This window comes from Dermacentor albipictus, chromosome 1 (genome assembly GCF_038994185.2).
Source record: "Dermacentor albipictus isolate Rhodes 1998 colony chromosome 1, USDA_Dalb.pri_finalv2, whole genome shotgun sequence".
In the NCBI taxonomy this organism is placed as follows: Eukaryota; Metazoa; Arthropoda; class Arachnida; order Ixodida; family Ixodidae; genus Dermacentor; species Dermacentor albipictus.
This window is the reverse complement of record NC_091821.1, coordinates 388,002,951-388,024,868: the sequence shown is the minus strand read 5'-3', so window position 1 is coordinate 388,024,868 and position 21,918 is coordinate 388,002,951. Positions and strand designations below refer to the sequence as shown.

At 43.6% G+C, this 21,918-nt stretch overlaps 2 protein-coding genes across 4 annotated transcripts in view; one reads left to right on the top strand and one right to left on the bottom strand.

The window, feature by feature from the left end:
• The window catches only part of ath (ATP-dependent RNA helicase DHX33), a 38,734-nt gene extending 18,863 nt beyond the window's left edge, over positions 1-19,871 (bottom strand). Inside the window, exons 1-13 of one of the 3 annotated variants that reach the window (XM_065450481.2) lie at positions 19,728-19,871; positions 18,288-18,924; positions 18,117-18,167; positions 16,217-16,288; positions 16,087-16,140; positions 15,843-15,898; positions 15,148-15,265; positions 8,327-8,425; positions 6,251-6,336; positions 5,655-5,740; positions 4,749-4,831; positions 2,551-2,648; positions 85-183 (exon numbers count right to left, since the gene is read on the bottom strand). In XM_065450481.2, the coding sequence (XP_065306553.2) occupies positions 85-183; positions 2,551-2,648; positions 4,749-4,831; positions 5,655-5,740; positions 6,251-6,336; positions 8,327-8,425; positions 15,148-15,265; positions 15,843-15,898; positions 16,087-16,140; positions 16,217-16,288; positions 18,117-18,167; positions 18,288-18,884 (1,499 nt within the window). In that variant the 5' untranslated portion in view covers positions 18,885-18,924; positions 19,728-19,871. Of the gene's footprint in view, positions 1-84; positions 184-2,550; positions 2,649-4,748; positions 4,832-5,654; positions 5,741-6,250; positions 6,337-8,326; positions 8,426-15,147; positions 15,266-15,842; positions 15,899-16,086; positions 16,141-16,216; positions 16,289-18,116; positions 18,168-18,287; positions 18,925-19,432; positions 19,661-19,727 lie in introns of those variants that run through there. The other 2 variants (XM_065450482.2, XM_065450484.2) reach the window with 2 other exon arrangements.
• Positions 19,872-19,949: 78 nt separating this feature from the next.
• LOC135917016 (FAD synthase-like) lies at positions 19,950-21,918 on the top strand. The gene is made up of 2 exons (XM_065450485.2): positions 19,950-20,151; positions 20,261-21,918. The coding sequence occupies exons 1-2, from the start codon at positions 20,117-20,119 to the stop codon at positions 21,735-21,737; spliced, it is 1,512 nt and encodes a 503-aa protein (XP_065306557.2). The 5' UTR covers positions 19,950-20,116; the 3' UTR covers positions 21,738-21,918.

The window sequence follows — 21,918 nt, the reverse complement described above, 5'->3', positions numbered from 1 at the left end:
ATAGCACGGTACAGCCTGTGTAAATCTGCATATGCTATAAAGCAATCAGTGGTTCACGAGGTCTCCAGAAGTATGCCTGCCTACCTGCACTCACGACCTGCTCTTCCAGCCCTCTGCCATGCCTGTGCCTTCGATATCTTCCTTACTTTGAGCACCTCAAGGCCTGTCCCTGGTTGGTATGTCCTAAAGAAGGAACAGAGTACAATGTATCACAGCATAATAACTGTTTATACAAAACAGGTGTTGCCTATATTCACTCTGAAATTATAGTATATACTACACAGGAACATTATTAAAGGGACTCAATCTTAAACACACAGAAAAATAGGACAAACATGAGTGCTTGTCCTTGCTTTATTTTCTTGTGTGTATCATTCTCTGCGCTCATTTCCTTAACTTCTCAACGAAACACATCTTTTTTGTAGTACTACACTGTCACATGACAGCCTGCATAAATGTTGTATTAAGTGTTTCTGATGCTCCATTGGGTACAAAGGTCTCCCCTCAGTGGGCAGCACACACCTTGCCTCGTGAAATCACTAAAGTACAATCGGCCACAAAGAATTACGGGACATGCAATTTGTGAAAAAGCTGAATCCTGCAAAGCCTGGGCAAATAATCTGGAATTCAAAGCTTAATGTTTTGAAGGGAACAGTGCAAAAGTCGGGACAAGCGAGTGGCAAGCACACACGCAGTACTCTGTGTCTGTGTGTTTGCCACTTCCTTGTATACTGATTTTTGTGCTGTTCCCTTCAAAATATGTTGCCTTACCAACTGGCTCGGATTCAGATCAAAGTTTCAGTGTGTAGTAGGCTTTGCAACCTATAAAGTGATCCATTAAATTATAAGTGCCCTGCCTTAACAAAGCCGAAATTCACATTTGTGGTGGAACTCGCATTCCGTTGTGGCTGACTGTACATTTAAAGCATTCAATGAACTCTCCCAAACAGCTGTGCTATCCACAGCTGCATTTCACCATCAGGCACTATGCTAACTCACAGCACCTCTTAGCTGACTACCAGCTGTTGCATTGCCACTTCCTAGAATTATTGATTTGTGCTACTATTCAGCATTTCACTTTCTCACAGTTTTATGCTCTTCCTCTAAGATATATTTAAACTAATCTGTACATAAGTGCACTACTAACTGGCTTTTGCAGGCAAAGCCAGTTGTCCAGCTTTGGTGCAATGCTGTTTTATGAAGTAATGTTCCAAAATGTGCAATTTACAGTTGAGCCTCTAATGCAATAAGTGTTTAGCAGCTATCACTACAGTCGGGTGCAATTTTAGAAAAAACGGGCGTTTACTCCTCCAAGGCGGATGCACATGAGCCTCCGCCAATGGGCACGCACTGTGGACTGACATCATGAGCCGGACGGCCGATGACCACACCGATGGAGAAGATGGGCACCCCGTCTTTGGACTGGGCCGAGTTGCATCAGTCGTGTGCGTCTTCCCCTCGTCATAGTGAATTCCCAAACTGTTTCTGGTGGTCTACCATGCCAGAAATATTACTGCGAGCTTACGATGCACCATTTGTGCCGCATGCATTTATTCTGAGCTGTGATCCGGTGACAAAAGATTGCAGCGAGCATCGCTGATGCTGTGCTATGCTTTGTCTGAGGACAGGATTCCACAACCACACACCGCTACAAACAAACATCCTGCGTGTTTGTTCCATGGTGTATTGTTTTGCTACAAAGTGAAGTTACGATGAGGAAAGTGTGCCAAAGTCTGGTGCCTACTGTTAGTGATGGGTGCGTTCGTCTACTATGTCACTGTAAAAAAAAGGAGTGAAAAGGAACGAAAAAAAAAGAAAAAAACCTATTGCATTCTTGAAAATAAGTTTGTAAAAACACAAAACCAAAAATATATATATCTTAGGCTATTTAAAACCAGGAGTAGTTATTTGAAACGATGAATCAAGCATATTTTGCATGTTTCCTGCCTCAATCGTCTTCTTGCCCCAGGTTTGTAATGGTTTCGATAAATGCATTGTTTTTTTAAGTACTTGTTAAATAGCAGTTGATTTTTATTAAGCTCGGAAAATGAGTAGTAAATGTGCCGTGTACATGTAAACCAGCGCAAAAGCCATGCCGAGCTGCTCTCTCTATACTTTTGTCCCTTGCAATGAAGCTAAAAAGCAGATGACGTGCAGTCTTGTAGAAGGCACGGGGTTATTTTTCTCTCACGATCCAGCATGTGCCGTAGCATTCCGATCACGAGAGTTTTACCAAACCAGTCATCAGAATACAAAAGTCTTTATTTAAGCGAGGATTGTGAGTTTGAGAAGCATGGTTTTTTGAGCGGGACTATTTTAGTCGTGGAAGCAATCAGCTGTCGTGCTTCGGTCATCTGGGCAGGGCCTTCCCTTTTTTCTAAATTTGCACCAAACTATAGTTGATGATGAAATGCTGAAATTTTACTTTCAGGATATGCAGTACAATAGCAGAAGCATAAAGGAGGTTCAAGCTTGAAAATCTCTGACAATTACAGTTTTATTGCCTGTCCTTCAAGTACGAAGACCTAGTAGATATTTCTTGCCTGTTACCTTTCCTTGACAACTCCAGTGTCGACTACATACTTGATGCCAGGAATTGTGATGGATGTTTCTGCTATGTTTGTTGAGAAGATTACTTTTCTCCATCCCTGTTTTGGAAGAAACAGATCAAGACGCAAGGGAAAAATGCTATTAACACCTTCATGCCCCATGCAAAGCAGAATGTGTGCAATGAGTGCCGAAAGCAAGCATCCGAACAAAGCAGGGAACCTGTACCAAATTTGCATAACTAAAGGACGATAGTGAGCACAATGCAAAGCAAACCTTTTCATGACCCCTCAAAGGATTATGATTATATAATACAAAGTAATGTTGCATACCGGCAGCCACACCTACTGACCTGGAATGGGGCCCATTCAGCGTCAAAAAGGCAGCACAGTGCATATGAGCTTTGCAAGCGTGTACGGAGCTCAGATATGTTAACAAGGACACACAAGTGCGTGGCCATCAAAACCTGCAGCACCATCTCATTGCAACCACCTGTGTTATCAAAGAGGGCATACCCACGATCCATCACCTCTGGCCACATCGTAGTGTGCACGTGTGTACCCTTGTCAATAACGCATGTACTAATTATCATGACACAGTGCTGCAGCTCATGACAACCAAAAGCTCCTGTGTTCTATTAACATACCTTAGCTGTATACATACGGTGCTGTTTTACAAAGACAGATGAAGACCATGATGATAAGACATTTCTAGCAAACAATTTTTTTATGAAAATTTTGAACAATTAGTCATCTTTTCATTTATTTAACAAAGCTAAACAATTTGCTTCAAACTTTGGACACCTTATACCAATCTCGCATGTTTAACAGATACTGAACTTACACACATGGTAAAAACAGGTGCCTCCCCCACAGTGTTAATAATACCAATGCTGCTAGACATGCCAGCTGAAATCAAATGGTACTGCTTACGTGTGTGTATGCGGTCAATACAATGTACATATCTTGTTGTGAGTGTACCAAAGGCCAACTACATAATGCACAGCCATACCTGCTAAATACATTAATAAAAATCCTGCAGACACAACACTAAAAGCAAGGGGATGTGAAGGGTAGCATGCACTTTTAAGAAGTTCACCCTAAACACACACCTTTCGTGGGATAAACACGCATATTACAGTCGCCGTCCGATTTTTCGTCCGAAAAAACGAATGCATGCCTTTTACTAACCCCAAGGTCTCTGATCGCCCCAGGCACTAAAGGCTTACAAATACACCTATTAGGCATATTGCTGCTTGTACTGTGATTGGAGACAACAGGTGCATGCATGTATAACTAAGGGAAACACACAGTGTCCCGTGATAATTACCCCTTCCCACTCTTGGTATGCTTCACTGCGCAACACTGCTGTAGTGCAACGCGCTGTCTGTCCAAGCTTCGAAGCCATTGGCGAGGATTACAAAGGCGTAGTCGGCGCCATTTTTAACACCGATGAATTGTTTCAATGAAAAATACGGCACCCAACAGCAAGACACTTGGTAGCATATGTCGATGTAGCTGGGCTTAGCATTGCCATTGTGGTGGCTATGACTGCCAGCGGATCTGCGTGCGAGAGCGCCGGTTTGAGGCGGTGAGATAATCAAAATGGCGGAGGTGGTGGCTTCGATTAATAACGTTTTAGACCTGCGGTCATAGCAGAGAGACCAGAAAATCGGACAGTGAAGGTTTTTTGCGTCCAAAACTTCACATGTTCTTATACATTGACTCTATGAGATATGTGGCGGTGCTGTGAAGGCATCCGAATTATCGGGCATGTCTGAAAAATCGGGTGTCTAGAAAATCGGTCGTTGACTGTATTAATGATGATTTACCTTTAGATGTGGCACATAAGCAGCAGAAAACTTGGAACAGCATGAATTGGAAAGCAATGCAATGCTTTTGTGGATCACAGTTATGTTTTCAGTGATTGATTTTGCTAATTTAACCTACTATGGGAACTTGTTCAAATAAACTTTCTTGAAGCAGGTACCCTTTAGTGTTTTTTCACAACCAGAAGACTTCCGAGGGTATGATCGGAGGTTGATGGGCAAGACTTTGTGAATAGAATTTATGTTTTGTAAAACTTCACAAACGTTTGTAAAATTGTAGAACGATGTCTAAGTTGTAAACTTTTCGGCAAATTCAAAAGAGTTGACAGGTATGCACCGCCGAATAAACAGGAGGTTTGTGAGTCTGAAATACCTTTGTTGCAGGCTGAAACACCTTTAGCTGCAAACTTGAAGGAAGAGCGGCGTACAAAGGCAGGGCTAGGAGGTTTTGCTCCCCTTCAAAGGAAGAAAGAAAAAGGAGGGAAGGCTACGTTACACACTGCTTCTACTAAAGCATATTTCTTGTATGCTACTATTACCTATTCCCACACAAGTGCACACAAAACACAAACCAGCAAGATGCTCTATAATAAAGGACAATGCTCTGCCTGGTTTGTACAAATGGAATAAACTGAACTACATTGAGAAATCTCAGGACCTCAAAGTTGTAAGATATCACACTTCATAAAGATCAGTGAATGTTGCTAGTTCTCACTATACCTGAATAACCCAATCAGTAGTTATTGAGCACATACACATGTGATCAAAAGGAAGTGGAGCAAAATTTGGTGCCTCAATTTCTCACTGATGTGACCTGCCAAACATCCAGCGAAAAGTGGGAGGTATTGCACCTTCACATGCAACTAGACTGTTGGCATGGTTACCTGGGAGTGCAATGTTCCCCCCTACCTTCTGCTATATTGGGCATGAACACTGGGAGGCAAAACTGTGAACCATTCAAATTTCTTCACGAATGTGAAACACTAGTTATCTGCATAAAAGCAACAATTGCATTTTGGTCAGTACAGTTATTATCAACTTTATGTTACACTAACAGAGTGCAGCTTCGAGAAACTTATTTTGTGAGCACTTTCAGGAAAAGAAGTCTTGCTTTTACACAACTACTGTATGTATGAAGATGAAAGCTGAATAACATTGCACCTCTAATGACTTGCATGTAGCCCACACAACCATGTACATCTTACACTGCAGAACAACCATTTTCGAAACTCTTGCTCATGGCGATGTATACAAGAAATTAGGTGTATTTTCAAAGTACCTGGATCAAGCTGAAGCCTTGTTTCCCTGGCAGCTCGGACAACTGATTCAATTTCCTCTTGGCCCGTGCAAAAGACAAGGATGTCCCTGAGAGGTAAAGGGTTTTAAAAATGCAGTTATATGCCCATTACTGCAGTGCATAAATGCTCATACAAGATATCTTGATAAGCAGTCCCATGCCACAGCATTAGCAAGTTACTAATGTTGCTACAAGACAAGATAATATTTAAACATCACTGATAAGCGTAGCATAGATTATGGTGATCAAACAAGCGATTACTAAATTTCCTTAGTTATAAAGATTCTCACAAGGTGCCCAAGCAGACAAGGAAATTTTTTAGGCATGAAGAACACCTCTGAGGTGCTGATCAGCTTGCTTCATGCACTGCACTCAAAACAAAAAATGTTGGAGGTATCTATGAAAAACGAGCAGTTTCAATGAATATGAGCAGCTCAGTATCCTGTGCTGCTTGCAAGTTACAAAAGTTATTTCAATGGCATAATTTGCATAAAAATGTACATAATGGATACAAGGTGCTAAGGACTTTTGTAATAAGTGGGTGTTTGATAGGGAAGCAATGAAGACCTTGCACTTACCCGGGACCTTGATTTCGATGTATCTGAAACACGGTGACTAATGCAGAGAAAACATAGTCCTCCTGAGGTTTCACAGCGTACATCATCTTTGAGAAAACAGAAAGAAGTGCATTGCTTAATTTTAAGGTATGCCACATCATGCTGCTAAGCTGGGGCCATATTCTGGAAACGTTATTTTCCTTCAATTCTATTAATTTATCACCAGTCGCACCAAGTGGCCAAAGCTTGCAATAGTGAAGACCTGGGATCATGCCAGTCAATGAAGAAGGGCAAAATCAATAGAAAATTTAAATAATCCTTACATAGTCAGGTTCGTGGAAATGATATACTATAGAGAGCCGCAATCTTTTGTCGCTTTGATATTCTAATTGGGTGGTTACTGATTTTCAGTCATTATGTACATCACACACATCATGATACAAAACGTTTCTCCTTGCCATATGATAATGGAGCCAAAGCGGGTGAATGCAATGCACTTGGGTGCTTATTGTGTAGACAAAAATGAATGCTACATAGAATTCGTGGCCTACGCATTATCACAAGAAGATTCTATTTTTTTTTTGGGGGGGGGGGGGATTTCAAGGTTTCAATTTTGCTAAGCACAATTTCATGGCAGATGCTTTAGAGAATGTGCAGCAAACTGCACATTCTCTAAAAACTTCCAAACTACCATTAGCCCTGCAGCAATGTTCATTGAAAACATGTTGCACTTGCTATGACCAAGCAGCAATAATGCAACAAAAGCAAGATCATGTTATGAAATATTACACTGAGGTGCTTCTACGACTAAATGCATGGGACAGTAAAACATGTTACACATCCTTGCACAAGCCTTGCGCTCAATACACAGAGCTTTGGATTAGTGGTTCCGCACATTCCATCCCATCTACAACCATGGGATGACCAAGGGGCAGAGCAACTTGCAAGCAAAAAAGCATTACGAAAAAACACGGACACAAATATCACGCAAAAAAAAAAACTGGGAGAAAAACAAAAAGCACTCCTAAAGCATGCTCACCATGCGAAACACGCAAAAGCGAAAATGAGGTGAAAGAATGGCGAAACAAAATATTTACGATATAGACTGCTTGCGAAGTTTGATTTGCATGGTGAAACACTCAGCATAACTAACACAGCTTCGCTTTTAGACCATCTTCATGGATTGGAAGGGGCGGTGAATTTTTTTTTATTTCTTTATTTTTCAGGATTTCGTGTTCCTTTTCTTTTCAGTGTACACGCCCAGAAGCCAGATGTAATTGTTACAGCCAATAAAAAAATGCGCCATGGGAACATTGCAGTAAGTGGTTTATTTTACCATAGTACAGACACAAAAGTATGTGGTGGGACAGCTGCTCACTGTTACATCCGAGTATTGTTAAAATTGGTAATACTGCAAGTGGGTTCAACTGTACCTCCTTCTACCTTAATAAAATGTTTCCACATTTGTCACTCTGCTTCTTTCATGCCACCCAGTTATAACACTGGGATCTTCTTGGCACTTGAATACTGTTAGAGTGGCTTCGACTGTATTGGGAATCTTGTATACTTTGATGAGTACATATATACAACTGCTCCAAGCATTACTATACTTCACACCCTCAACATGCGCTGATGCAAGGGCACGAAGGTAACTCGAGAAAATTAATCGCACGTTGAATGAATGTACACCTGGAGCAGGGTGAATTTGTTTTCCCAGTTTGATTATTAAACTGCATATTATTATTTCCCTTTCTGTGTGTGCCCCCTGTAACACATTCAGCAACAGTACACATTTGCAAGATTAATGTTACTATTTATTGCCCTGTAGGAATATATGTGTGTGCCATTCATGGGCCACTCCTAGAGGTAGTGTGCTGGACTGATCCAGAAAGCAGCATTTTTTTTTAATCCACAACTATTCATATTATGACAAGATTGAGTGATCCATTAAAGAGCTAACATGAAGCACTGTTGCTACTGCATGAGTATTGGCTGATGCTTCTACACACCAGAAAATGAACAGCGAATTCCATTTTTTTTTTACTTGTTGACCAACACAGATGGGGCAAAGCACATACCTAGCAGAGGAGAACTCACCTCAATAGGATGTTGTCTGCCCTCAAGCGTGTACACAGGAGCATTGTTGAAATAATGAGAAAAGTGGTCGACATCCATTGTGGCTGACATTACCACAATCTGTAAGGACAAACAAATCAGGAATAGCTTGCAGAGAGATAGGGTGAACTGAAACCTGATCAGAATTACTCCAAGGCTAAGAAAAAAAAGTGTCTGCGCCATGATCGACAACGCAGGTGGCTTAAAATGTACATTCCAGTATATACTGCAAACCATGTCAACACTAGTTTAAAGTGAAGTTTTCTTTGCCGCTTCCTTCAACTTTTCCACTGCTCTCTTGCTCAGAAACAGACGGCAGATTGCGCAGAGGAGGCAAATGGAATCTATTGAAGAGCCTACTTAATGACAAGCTCTCCAGAGGTACTACAAACCTCGCCATAAACAGACTCGTCAATAAACAGATAGCTATAGGGCGGACAGCAAGAGAGGTCGCAAACGACCTCGCACACATGTACCTGCCACTTAAAGATGAATATGAAAACGAAGAAGAAGTAAGCGAACCTTACTCCGGAATATCGCAACCGGACTTGGACAGTGACTTCACTGCAGCTGAGGTAAGGCATGTACTTTTTAATTTAAATGGGAGATCTGCCCCGGGTCTGGATGGCATCACAAATAAACTTTTGCGAAACCTGGATGATGATGCCATAGACATAATCACGGTCAAAATTAATAGTCACTGGAGATCCGGCACTGTCCCACCGGAATGGAGGGAGGCCAAGGTGACGTTTATACCGAAACCCGGGAAACCACTAACAAAGGAGAACCTCAGGCCCATATCACTTACATCCTGTATTGGCAAAGTAGCCGAACATGCTATTCATAACAGGATAATAGAACACATAGAAAACCAGGAGCTTTTCAGGCACAATCTCATAGGCTTTCGGAAGGCATTATCCACACAGGACGCCATGCTCATGATCAAACGGGCTATTATTGACGACCCTAGCAGGGACGTAAAGGGCATCCTGGGTCTGGATCTTAACAAAGCATTTGATACGGTTGCACATAAACATATCCTACATGAAATCTCAACCTTGAACCTGGGAAGCAATTTTTACAATTATGTGAGGTCCTTTCTAGCTAATCGGACAGCTCGGGTCAAACTCGGGATAGTCACAGGCGGTCCATACAATTTAGGCAACAACGGCACACCACAAGGTTCAGTATTGTCCCCACTCCTCTTTAACATTGCCATGCACAGGCTCTCGGAGGAATTGTCCAAAATTCCGAGCTTGGGGCACGTCATATACGCTGACGATATCACAGTGTGGGTCCCAAGGGGGTCACTCGCAGCAGTAGAGCAGACACTACAGGCAGCGGTAGACACCACAGAATCCTTCCTTAAGGGCACCGGACTCAGGCTATCACCTAGTAAATCTGAGCTGCTGCTTTTTAGACAGGGGAGACAAGGTGTTAGAAACCTTGTGCCTTTAGAAACTCTGCCAATAAAAATCACAGACAACACAGGACGGGTCATACCCAGAGTAGAGCAAATAAAAATTCTGGGTCTTCTCATTGACGCAAGGAGCTGTAACGCTACAGCCCTGAACCGTCTCACAGGTCAGGCCAACAGTACTTTAAAGCTCCTGGGCAGGGTTTCAAACCGAAATGCAGGCCTCAAGGAGGACAATCTCATCAGAGCATATCATGCATTTTTCATCAGTCATGTGACGTACATTGCATCATACCTGAACTGGGGAAAAGGAGAGAAGGCTAAGCTAAACGCACTTATACGCTCCGGACTCAAAAGGGCTCTGGGACTCCCGCACGGAACGAGTACCGAACTCCTCAACAAGTTAGGACTACATAACACTATAGATGAGCTCATTGAGGCGCATTCGATGTCACAAATTGCAAGACTCTCCAACACTAAGTCAGGGTGTAAAATTCTAGATGAAGTCGGAATACTGCCTCGAGGAGGAGACGTCTCTAAGCTCAAAATACCCAAGGAGGTGGAGACACAATTAGTTGTGGACCCCATACCTAGAAATATTCATCCTGTGTACAACAAAGGCAGAAGGGACGCCAGGGCCAAATGCATTCTGGGTAAACTGCACCAACAACACAGCTCAGCTCTTTTTGTCGATGCGACTCGTTATGGATCGGGCAACCGCTACGCTATTGCCGTGGTCGATGAGAGCGGTAAATTAATAAGTGCGGCGTCATTAAGAACGAGCTCCATTCATGCCGCCGAAGAAGCAAGCATAGCACTTGCAATTACAATGAGGAGAGGCTCCACAATTTTCTCCGATTCCCGTACAGCTATTAGGAATTACTCAGCCGGCTTCATCTCAGCGGAAGCACACAAGTTACTTAAACACAGTATTAATACTGATAATTACGACCAACTGGATAGCTCACACCTAGTCTGGTTTCCGGCTCATCAGGGCCACTCGGTCAGCCCCAGTGGCTGCAATCCTAACGAGCAAGCTCACTCTGCTGTGCGAGATCTCACATGCCGCGCATCAGATCAGGAACTGCTCCAGGATGACTGCGGCTCCTACAAAGACCCACTTACTACTTTTCACGAGATCACCTCACATTATAGGGACGGCAGGAGATTTTTTCCTCCCCCCCATCAGAAGCTCAACCGAGCTCAGGCAGTCACATTAAGAATGATTCAAACTAAATCTTATCCCACACCTTATGTGCTTAACAAAATTGACCGGGACTTTCCCGCGGAATGTAAAAGTTGCGGACACACTCCGTGTCTATTTGATCATATGTTCTGGCTGTGCCCCAACCAAAGGGCTTCGGATCTCAACAGCGAGGAGGACTGGAGTCGGCGCATATCCAGCGATGTCCTCCAAGATCAACTCCTGGCCGTCCGGAGAGCTCACGACATCGGGAAAGCCTTTGGCCTACCGGTGCCTACGTGGGCGGAGCCACCAACATAGCCCGGGAGCTTGTGCCCTCGGACCCTAGTTTCTCTGGACTAAAATAAAGTTCTTGCCATGCCATGCCTCTTGCATGCCACGTAGGAAGGTGGTTTAGAATGCGCACATACATGGCAGGAGCGTGGCAGAGAGAAAAAACAATGCGAGAAGCTCGTTTGAACCTTTCCATCGCATTGCATATGCATAATGCCTTCTGAAGTTCCCTGGGTATTATCACAACACCCTCTTGACAGCTGTAATTATTCGTGACACACCGCAAAAACGTTGCAAAAACTGCAGCGGTTACCTTTTTACTAACATGCAACAGTCCAGAGCGGAGATAGAATGGTAGAGAAGATGGGGGAGGAGGCAGAGAAAGGGTAGAAGTAATGCAGCCATAAAATGAGTGAATGACAGACACGCCACTCTTCCCTCACGGTTCCCATACATGGGGGGAGGGCGAGAGTGAAAAAAGGCAAAGTGAAGAAATTAAACGATGAAGAAATTAAACATTCCCTGTCAGCATCATCGCAAACTATCATCAATAAGCAAACTGCACAGAAAGCTTTGCTTACATAGATTGCCACAGTGTGTGGGATTTGCATAATTTTTCTATAACCTAGGATTCCTTCCAGCCACTTAACATTTACAATATCCTGAATGTACTGCATCAAGTACAGAGCGCTCCAATCTGCATGCAACAAAAGGAGTAAGCAAGGTTAGCATCTAGCAAGACAGCTGAATGTGTATGATCATGCATCACATGAAATAATGGAATTTAGAAAAGGGTGTTCAGTTTACTTGAAATCAAAAATTTTCTGCTGCCTTTGTATCCATGTTGTCACTAAGGTGTGTCAATACGAACTTATAAAGGCTGCCATTTCTTCAGAGTGCATATAACTAGTTACAATGATACAGCTGGAAGCAAACAGGTATTGCCAATATCTACAGCTAACCAATGTCTTTGTATTCATTAGCCCATTTTTGGCAGGTCCACAGAAGCAAAAACAATGCAAATCTTTAGGTGGGCCAGAGGGGACAAAATAATCCTACAGGTAATACCAGGTTGTGGTCCTCTGAGTATTCTATGGCTCTCCACTTTCCTAGTTTAAGCATGTAATAGTTTCAACTCAATGGGTGTCACTATGCGCGCAGCCTAATGCTTGATTTGAGTCTGACATGCCGAAAACAGAAAGTCAAATTTTAAATGTTAAGTACACAGCAACAGCCCCCATGACTTTCATTACCTACATCATTACTTAAGTTCCTTACCTTAAGTACAGAGAATTGAGTAGGCCTAAAAAAGTCAGGGCTAACCAGAGGCAGCAGAGTGAAGTTGCATCACTGCTAGGAACATGCAACGGCGCTTGCAGCTTCAATATTCAATGAAGAGTATACTTTGTGTTGTCCTTAAGTGCTCAGCACAAGAAAAGCTAATACTGGAAATTATACAATAATTCCCATCTCATGCAAACTGAACCTACCTTGTGGCATCATGTATCGGACATATCTAATATTGTCACTTATCTAATTCTCCAATACCTACGGCTGTTTTTTCTTTCCCATAGCATTCATTGAGCATGGCATCCGATTCCCCACTGGCTGCCTGTTCTATGCATTTGATAGTAGGTGGAATGGAATGGAATGGAAAAACTTTAATTCTCTATATCTCAGAGAGATTGGCGGTGGGCCGGTGTCTTCATGTTTTGAGTCCTGGCCGCTTCACAAGGTCGGCGCCCCTATTCCAGGGCACCGCTGAGTCTTGCTGCCTCGCAGGCGTGCTGCACAATTGCCCGTTGGGCTGCGAGCTCGCTGCTGGTGAGCAGACCCTCCCATTGTTCCGCACTTGGGTTATTTACTTTATGGAATGCGAAATTACGCTTGCATTCCCACGTGATGTGATATAACGTGGGGGTTGTTCCGCACCACGGACATGTATCCCTGTACTGGGTAGGGAACATTTTGTGTAATGTGTGCAGGTTGAAGAACGTACCTGCTTGCAGTCTTCGCCAGCTTACTGCCTCATGTTGTGTGAGCGATGTGTGGGGTGGGGGGTATTTAAGTCTCCTTCCTCTGTAATGGTTAAGTATTTCTGCATACGTCGGCTCCACCGTTAAGGGGGCCTCTAGGGTTTCCGACTGCCCTGCTCGGTGCGTGAGTTCGCGAACTAGGCGGTCCACCCTTGAGTTGCCCTCTATACTGGTGTGTGCCGGTATCCAGAAGATCCTATGTTTTATCTTTTTGTTAGGAGGCTCTGTTTTGAGGAGGATTCTCAGTGCTTCCTTACTAACTCTGCCTTGTGTGTAGTTCCTGCATGTTGCTTTGGAGTCCGTTAGAATTATCAGAGATTTGTTCCTGCGGTAACCTTCAGCCGCCGCTAGAGCTACGGCGACTTCCTCCCCCTCCGTTACAGTGCAGTTTCTCAGGGTAGGTGGAACATTAAGGGATATAAAGATAGCAATTCACATTAGAGGTACACTGTGGATCGCTGATATTCTAGTTGAGATAAAAGGAAATGGAGTTGGACAGGTCACGTAATGCTTACCTGTACAGATGCATTAAATGGTTCTAACAAGTTGAAAAGATTCATCCAGTGATTTGTGCAGTGCTCATGAAAAAACGGGGACAACGCAAAGAGAACTGCACATGCATTTCTTTTTTCCCATTTTTTCACTGCACAATTACCAAAACGCATACATACCAACTTGCCCAGCTTTTTATCCTTTGATGTGTTGAAAATTAAAGCTTGAGTCTAGAACTGGGAGCTCTGACAAAAAGGCAACAGTGTTTGTATGCCTCATTTGTACTTTTATTGAATGTGTGTCTTTCACCCTTTTGATCATCATCATCATCATCATCATGTCCACTGCAGGGCAAAGGCCTCTCCCTGCAACCTCCAATTACCCCTGTACTGCGCCAACCAATTCGAACTAGTGCACGCGAATTTCCTAATTTCCTTGCTCCACTTAGCCTTTTGCCGTCCTTGACTGCGCTTCCCTTCTCTTGGCACCGATTCTGTAGCCCTAATGGTCCACCGGTTATCTAACCTCCATATTACGTGACCTGCCCAGCTCCATTTTCTTTCTCTTAATGTCAATTAGAATATCTGCCATGCCCGTTTGCTCTCAGATCCAAACCCCTCTCTTTCTGTCTCTTTAATGTTATGCCTAGCATTCTTCATTCCATCGCTCTTTGCACAGTCTTTAACTTGTTCTCAAGCTTCTTTGTCAGTCTCCAAGTTTCTGCCCCATATGTCAACACTGGTAAAATACACTGATTGTACACCATTATCAGGCATCATTATTTTGCAGCCTTGCCCTTGGAACTTATATATACCAAGAGAGAAGTGAGAATAATTTAATACTTTATTTAAGATGGTTACCATCAAAATTTAAAATTAAATCGAATAACTTCTTAGATATTATGCACCAAAGCCACGATCTGATAATGAGGCACGACACAATGGGGGACTCCAGATTAATTTAGACCACCTGGGGTTCTTTAATGTGCACCCAATGCACGGTACAAGGATATCTTTGCGTGATGGTTACTATCAACAGCCGTTGAATTTAATTACTGAAATATCCAACTGACACTGTAGTGGAGATGAACAAATGGCTTGCGTGACTTTTCTGACAAGACTTCATGACAGCATGTATGATTATGCTAAATTAGTTGTATCAGTAAACTGTCATAATCTCCCATGTTTTTCTTCACATTAAATGTTATTCCAAAATAGTAATTCAAACATTCATATAAAATATGTTTAATATGAAGCAACCTGTTGCCATGAGAACATAGTGATTATGCCAATGCCAGCATTCAGTGCCATGATGGAGCAGCGAGTGTGCCACTAACTGTTTTTGTCGGTAAACAACAATGAAAGAAAGGCTAGCATGGTACCTTCAGTGGAGCCATGCTCAGGCGCTGCCGCTCCTTTTGAGCAGTCTTCACCACACCAAAGAGGATGTCCGTGTTCACAGTCCTCTCGTGAGCTTCATCTAGCACCACGACTGCATATCTGTAGTAATCGAAAGCCACACCAAAAATAAAGAAACAAAGAAAGAACAGTCTCAGTTGCACAAAACATTCAGAGCAGCACACAAATTGTGCATCACTGTCAATCTGAAATTAACCTTTATGTACCTCTAGAGAATAATGGTCCTGGCTCCTTCACATTTTGTATTCTGTTATTGCACTTCTTCCTCCTTAATTCTTTTTTGCATCTGTGTTCTATCAATATCAGTGTAGTGCAGCCGGTTGATACGCAAATTCCAAGGCGGCAATATGATAGGTTCAAGACTGGTTGTGGTGCTTTTTCTTTCTACATTTTATTTGGCTGACATCATGTGATCATAATCTTGCCAGGGAGCCACTGTAGCGATGGCGATAACATATGCTGCTGCCACTAATGCAACTGGAATGTCCCTTTGATAGCTACTGCCTCCCACCCTCCCCCAACTACTAAATGAAGAATAAATGTGAAAGGGGTTATTTGCAATTCAGAACGATGTGCTGTGGAAGATCCATTCCTATCTTATTGTAGTAAACTTGCAGCCTGAAACACTAAAACAATATTTGGTCATTGTACCACTTACCTTTGAAGTAGAGGGTCTAATAAGGCCTCTCGTAGCAACATGCCATCAGTCAGGTACTGCAATGTATCAACAACAGTTTACTCGTAGGGGAACCCTTAATTTCTATTTGGAGGTTGCAGAAAAGGACGAACTACATCATCAATCGCGCATGCAATCGATTGCTGCAATGCGGCCAATGATATTAGAAAGAATGAAAACCTGCATGCAATCAATCAGACACAGCAGAAGCCAGAAATGCAGGCACCTTGATCCTGGTAGCATTGCTAGTTGTGTCGTCAAAGCGAACTGAGTAACCAACCTACAAAGGACCAAGAAATGTTGGTTAAAAAAATTCAAGAGTGTGATGCAGTTGTACAAGGCAAGGACTTACGCACCAAGCCGCCAAGTTCGACGCCCATTTCCATGGCAACTCTGTCAGCAACTGTGACTGCAGCCACTCTTCTTGGCTATGACAAAAGACGTTTTGTACTGTCACAGTAAAGAAAGAGTAAGCAAAGTATGTAACAATGAAAGAAATTTAAAGCCATAAAAGACAGCAGAGGTTGGCTTGGACAAGTTAGCTTGATGTCGAAAAATGCCAGTACACTGCTTAGAGCAAATCACCGAAAACTCTGCTGCCAGGCTGTGTCCACACCAGTTGCACAAGCCAGTGCAATTATTGCTGTAGCAACAGCCATATAAATACCTCTGTCTATTTAGGTTCCTTGATTATATTTAGCTTGAATTATGATTGATCCCAGATTGTTTTCAGCAGCTGATTGAGAAGCTGTAAACAACTAAGCTATGCCAGGATCTGCGACACAACTCATAATATATATATATATTGACATTTGTCTCAGCAAGTGCTTGCAAATATCTGTCAAACTGGCTATCTGGTTTAATCAGAGAGAAGTGAATACGGTCTCGAAAACCCGTTATCCGGATTTGAAGAAACGGATGTTCCGGGCATCCGATTTAAATAACTGGTTAGGTTATTTACAATGCAATTCCAAACGATAAATTTAAAAAGGGAAAGGTAACGAGGTTAACAACGACAGATATGGGGTTTGCACGAGTTGTTGAAAAATAACTGCAAATATTTTGGGACAAGTACAAAAGAAGAAATATCCGGCCATCCGAATATTTAAATATTTAAATATCCGAATAACTATGGTTATACGTTTTTCAAGTTCGGATAACCAGTGAATCGAATAATCTGATAACTGGCTTTCCTGCAAAACCGGTTTGATGCTGCTGTACTGGTGTCAACCCTCTTTGTTTGAAAATAGGTGATTGCCTGTAATTCTTTCATAATTGCCCTTCAAACTGCATGGTTTGATCTATAACTGCAACCCGACAATGTTGCCCTATAATCTCTTATCACTGACCTACAACACTATATACCTAACACTCCTCTGCTGCAGCTGTCATTTCGATTCATAAAAAGCAGAGGACAGTGCCAATTAGCTGGGATAGTCATGATGCTTTACTAATGGTTCTCAGTGATTTCTGCAATTAGGAGCTGCTTGAGTATCCACCTTCCACTCTATAGCCTTTGATTTGATGCTGAAAGTACCAGCTGTGAATTTACAGTTCAGAATTTGCCCAGGAGCACTTATGAGGTAGTTACTAATCTAACCAAGGGGCAGCACAGCCCTCTATATGCATCCAGCTTAATTACGCTGCTCAAACTCAACTTGATGTACCTAGCTTCATTAGAAAATATCCAAATATTGTTCCATAATTAAAACATCACTTTAATTCATCTATATAAGATTAATTATTTTTGCTGTTTGCACTGGATTGTAATTTATGCTGACATTTATGTTATAGATCCAAAGCTACCCACATAGGCTAAAGAACCAGATGATACTGTCAACCATATTGTAGTCAGGATAAATGTTTCTTCTTCTTCGACTTTAAGAACTCAAGGCAATCCGATTCTAAGGTGAAAGAAAGTTTAAGAATGTGGTAAATGATTATTGATCACAGGTTCACTAGCACTGATGACAAAACATAGCAAGCACACCAAATCCCATATCTACACTGACTTCAAACAGTTATCATGGTTAAGCTCCTGCTAACTTCTTTACATTGTCACTTCTCTTCAGTGACACTTAAAAGCATGAGCTGTACACTCATGCCACCAAAGAGAGCGGTGACACAGCAGTAATAAAAAGCAATTCACACCAAAATAAAGACTTGTCATTTTCCCACATCAAAACAGAAAAAGCATAAAGATAAACAAGTGCACGTGTCAATAGGCATCAGTAAAATAGACCACTATTACCACACCTGTGTAATGCCAATGATCCCTTGTTTTGTGAAGCCAGTGGCATGGAGATACTGCATCAAAGAAGCACAATGGAATTACTAACACAGACTACACATGCTTGTAAGCAAAAGAAAACATCCAAGCAGTCCATCAGCCACTCAACTCAAGCCCTCTCTGACCAGGAAAATTACCTGTGGAAGCTGTGTCGTCTTTCCACAGGCAGTCTCTCCTATAAGGATGACACAGTCCTTCTGCTTCACAACCCGCACCAACTCTTTTCTCACAGGGAAGATGGGCAATGCTTTGCGCTGCTTGTGGAGGTGTGCCTTGATTCGGCGCCGTTCATTCTCTTCATCATCTTCCTCTGGAACACTGGTGTTCACAGTACTGTTCACACGTGCCACAGCTGTGTCAGCATAGTGCTTGATCACTGTGGACGGTGTGTCTTTTGGGGTTGTTCCAGCAGCACTGTCTGAGACAAAGTTGTGGTTCCTGGTACCACACACCATGCTGGTGTCGGTGCGCTCTGCTGCACTGTCACTGCTTAGCCTCGGCTTTTTTACATCACTGCACAAGTCTGAACTTTCTGGTCCCTCTGTGCTTGGTAGTAATCTGCGCTTGCGATTTCGCCGCTTCTTTTTTTTCTGTTCCGGAGCCTGACTGACAGTCATTTTCGGCTCTGGAGTAGGTCTCCTGCTCTCCGAGATGACGGGGCGGTTTTTCAAGCGCTTTTTTTTCTTACTGCCACAGCGTGCTCTCCCAGCCTGATGGCATGCGTCAGACATCATCTTCTTCTGTTTGCATCGTTGAGCTTTGGTGTGGACGTCCCTGAAAAGGGAGCCAAATGTTGTTACGGGTACACAATGTTTCCAGTAATGACAGCGGTTTCGACATCAAAGCAGACTTCCCAAAACTTAACGGTCCTGGCACAACGAAGAGAAGAAATGGTAGTGTAAGCTAAGACACGTGTGTGTTTGCATGCCCAGTTTTTCTCTTTCAGTTTTGGCTAAATAATAGTGAATTAATAACAACAGCCTCTCTGACAAATTGAGTAGCAGGCACCGGCAAAAGCGTACACTTCTAGGCAACATGCTACTTTAAATTCGCAGAACTGATCCATCCCAATATTTTTACTATTCGCAATTTCGTTTAACGTGCAAGCGCAGTAATTACTGACTGTATTCGTCTGTCGTCGTATGCAACTGTAACAAGTAAGAAGCGGAAATAACAGGAAGAAACAGTGTTCACTGGCACATAGGCAAAATACGCAGCGTGTCCCAAAAACGCGAATAATAAAAAGACACCGTAAGGCAGGGCAGTATAAACACGTGGAAACCTGTGCTGGTGGAGCGCTCCACACGGTCAGCATTCGTTGCAAGCCTTCGGGAGAAAAATAGCAGAAAGAGCCCATAAAAACGACCTCAAAAGAAGCGAAGTTCGCCACTAAAAAGCTTTTCTGAATGAGTAAGAGAGCCGATTCCGGAAACGACAGTCCCAAATGCATCGACAAATGCCTGACCGAAGCTGTGCCTGCAAGTATTCTCGAACGGCAGCGCATAGCGGGCGACTGTTTCTACGCGTGATTGCCGATTTCACATGACCCTGCTAAATATGTCAGAATAGGGGCTCACACTTCTCCTTAGAAATGCTACCGACTGACATATTTCGCTTCTGCTCGAAAGTCGTTCCGTTTTCTCTATTTCGATGGGGGCTGACATGTTTTAGGTCACGTGCCTATAAATAAAAGGCACCTATGCCACTGACGTCGCCGCAATCGCGCGTGATGCGTAGGTGATTGCGGCCGCGTTCGCTCGCTAGACGTCGCTGACGTCGCCACCGTGTTTTTTTTGCACAACTGTCGTTCGCTTCGTTTTCCTTTACGTGCGGTTGGATCGCGGGCGTAGATGGGGCGTAGATTCTCTCCGCATAAATGGGACGGAGTGCTTGACATGGTCAGTCAGTCGCGGCGACAAGCTGCGAAACGTCGTTGCTGCACGCCGCCGGGTGCGAGAGAAAAGCGATGTCGATGACTTCCTGGAGGAGGACGCCAAATGGGTTCGTACCGTGTTTCGTATCAACCCCACTGCAGGAACTCAAACATTTATTAGCAGGCAACAGACATGACTCTTAGGTCGGCCCGTTTATTTCCGCGTTTTTTTCTCAGGATCGGCCGCTCGATGTCCTCCGGAAATGATACGGCGGGTATCATTGTCATTGGCGACGAAATTCTGCGCGGCGACATAAGCGACTCGAACGTGCATCACATCTGCTCGCGGCTGCGTGGTGTGGGCATCCGTGTGGAGCGGGTGTCCATCATTCCCGACGTCGTGCCCGTAATCACCGAGGAAGTGCGCAAGTTCTCCGCCTCTTACAGCTACGTATTCACGTCGGGAGGCGTGGGGCCGACGCACGACGACGTCACGTACGAGAGTGTTGCCAAAGCGTTCGACGAAGACGTTTTCGTGCATCCCGAGGTGCTCGCATCTTACCAGACATTGTACGGTCCCAGGTCTGAAGCCGAAATAGCGATCAGCAAATTCGCGACTATTCCACGTTCTTCGAGAATACTCTTCGGTGACATACAGCGACCTAATAGGGTGCTGCGGTTGCCCTTGGTGTGCGCCAAGAACGTATACATGCTTCCCGGTGTGCCTCTGGCGCTTGAGGCTCTGTTTCCACTGTTCCTCAAGGATTGCGAGGACAAAGGCCATAAGATCATGTATCTTACGGAGCTGTTCATTAAGTCTGACGAGCTAAGCATAACAGCTTCTTTGAACAAGGCTGTGGAACAGTTCAAGGACAAGGTGAAGTTTGGATCCTACCCGACGTTGGACAGTAACTACTACCGCGTGCGCCTTGCTATCGAAGGTGAGAAGGAGGAAGACGTGGCCGAAGCGAAAAAGTTTCTCCTAGACAACCTGCCAGATGACTCGGTGACTCAGTTCGACCGTGATCCTTTGAACAATGCTTGGCAGAAACTGAGTACTTTGGCGGAGCGGAAGCCACACGTTGCAGCAGCATTAAAGGTTATCGAGGAGGCCGTCGCAAAGTACACGTTGGAGGGAATATGCTTGGGGTTCAGTGGTGGAAAGGATTGCACTGTTATTCTTCACATGCTATACTCTCTGCTTCAGAAGCAACTGAAGCCCGGTGAAACAGCGCTGCCGAAAATCCAGTGCCTCTTTGTGCACAGTGAGCAACTGTGGCCTGAAACAATATCATTTATTCACAACAGTGTGAAACTTTACAACTGCGAACTAACAACCATATCTGAAGGTAGCTACAAGGTTGCTTTGCAGCAGTACCTAACCTCAAAACCCGGTGTCAAGGCTTTCCTTCTAGGCAACCGATCCACAGACCCTGGCGGTGCGAAGCTCAAGTCCTTCATTCCAACGGATGAAGGGTGGCCTCAGGTGATGCGTGTCTTCCCTGTGCTGGACTGGTCATACAAGGATGTCTGGGACTTCATACGTGACCTCAGTATTCCTTACTGTTCTCTCTATGACCAAGGGTACTCATCGATTGGAGAGAATGAGGAGCCTAATCAAGTACTAATGTACTTCGACAGCCGAGGTGCCAAGCGGTTCAAGCCAGCATACATGCTGGAAGATGCGATGCTAGAGCGCTGTGGCAGGAAGTGATTTCAAGAAGGTACACTACGCATTGGAAGAGCTCTGTTGGTGAACTGGACTTTTCATGATTTTTTTATGGCATTATTGTATGAAATTAGGTGTGCCTTACAACTGCACTGCTCTTTTAGGATATTTACATGCATGTGGTAGACATAGTGTAATAAAATTGTAGGATATTTACATATGTTAA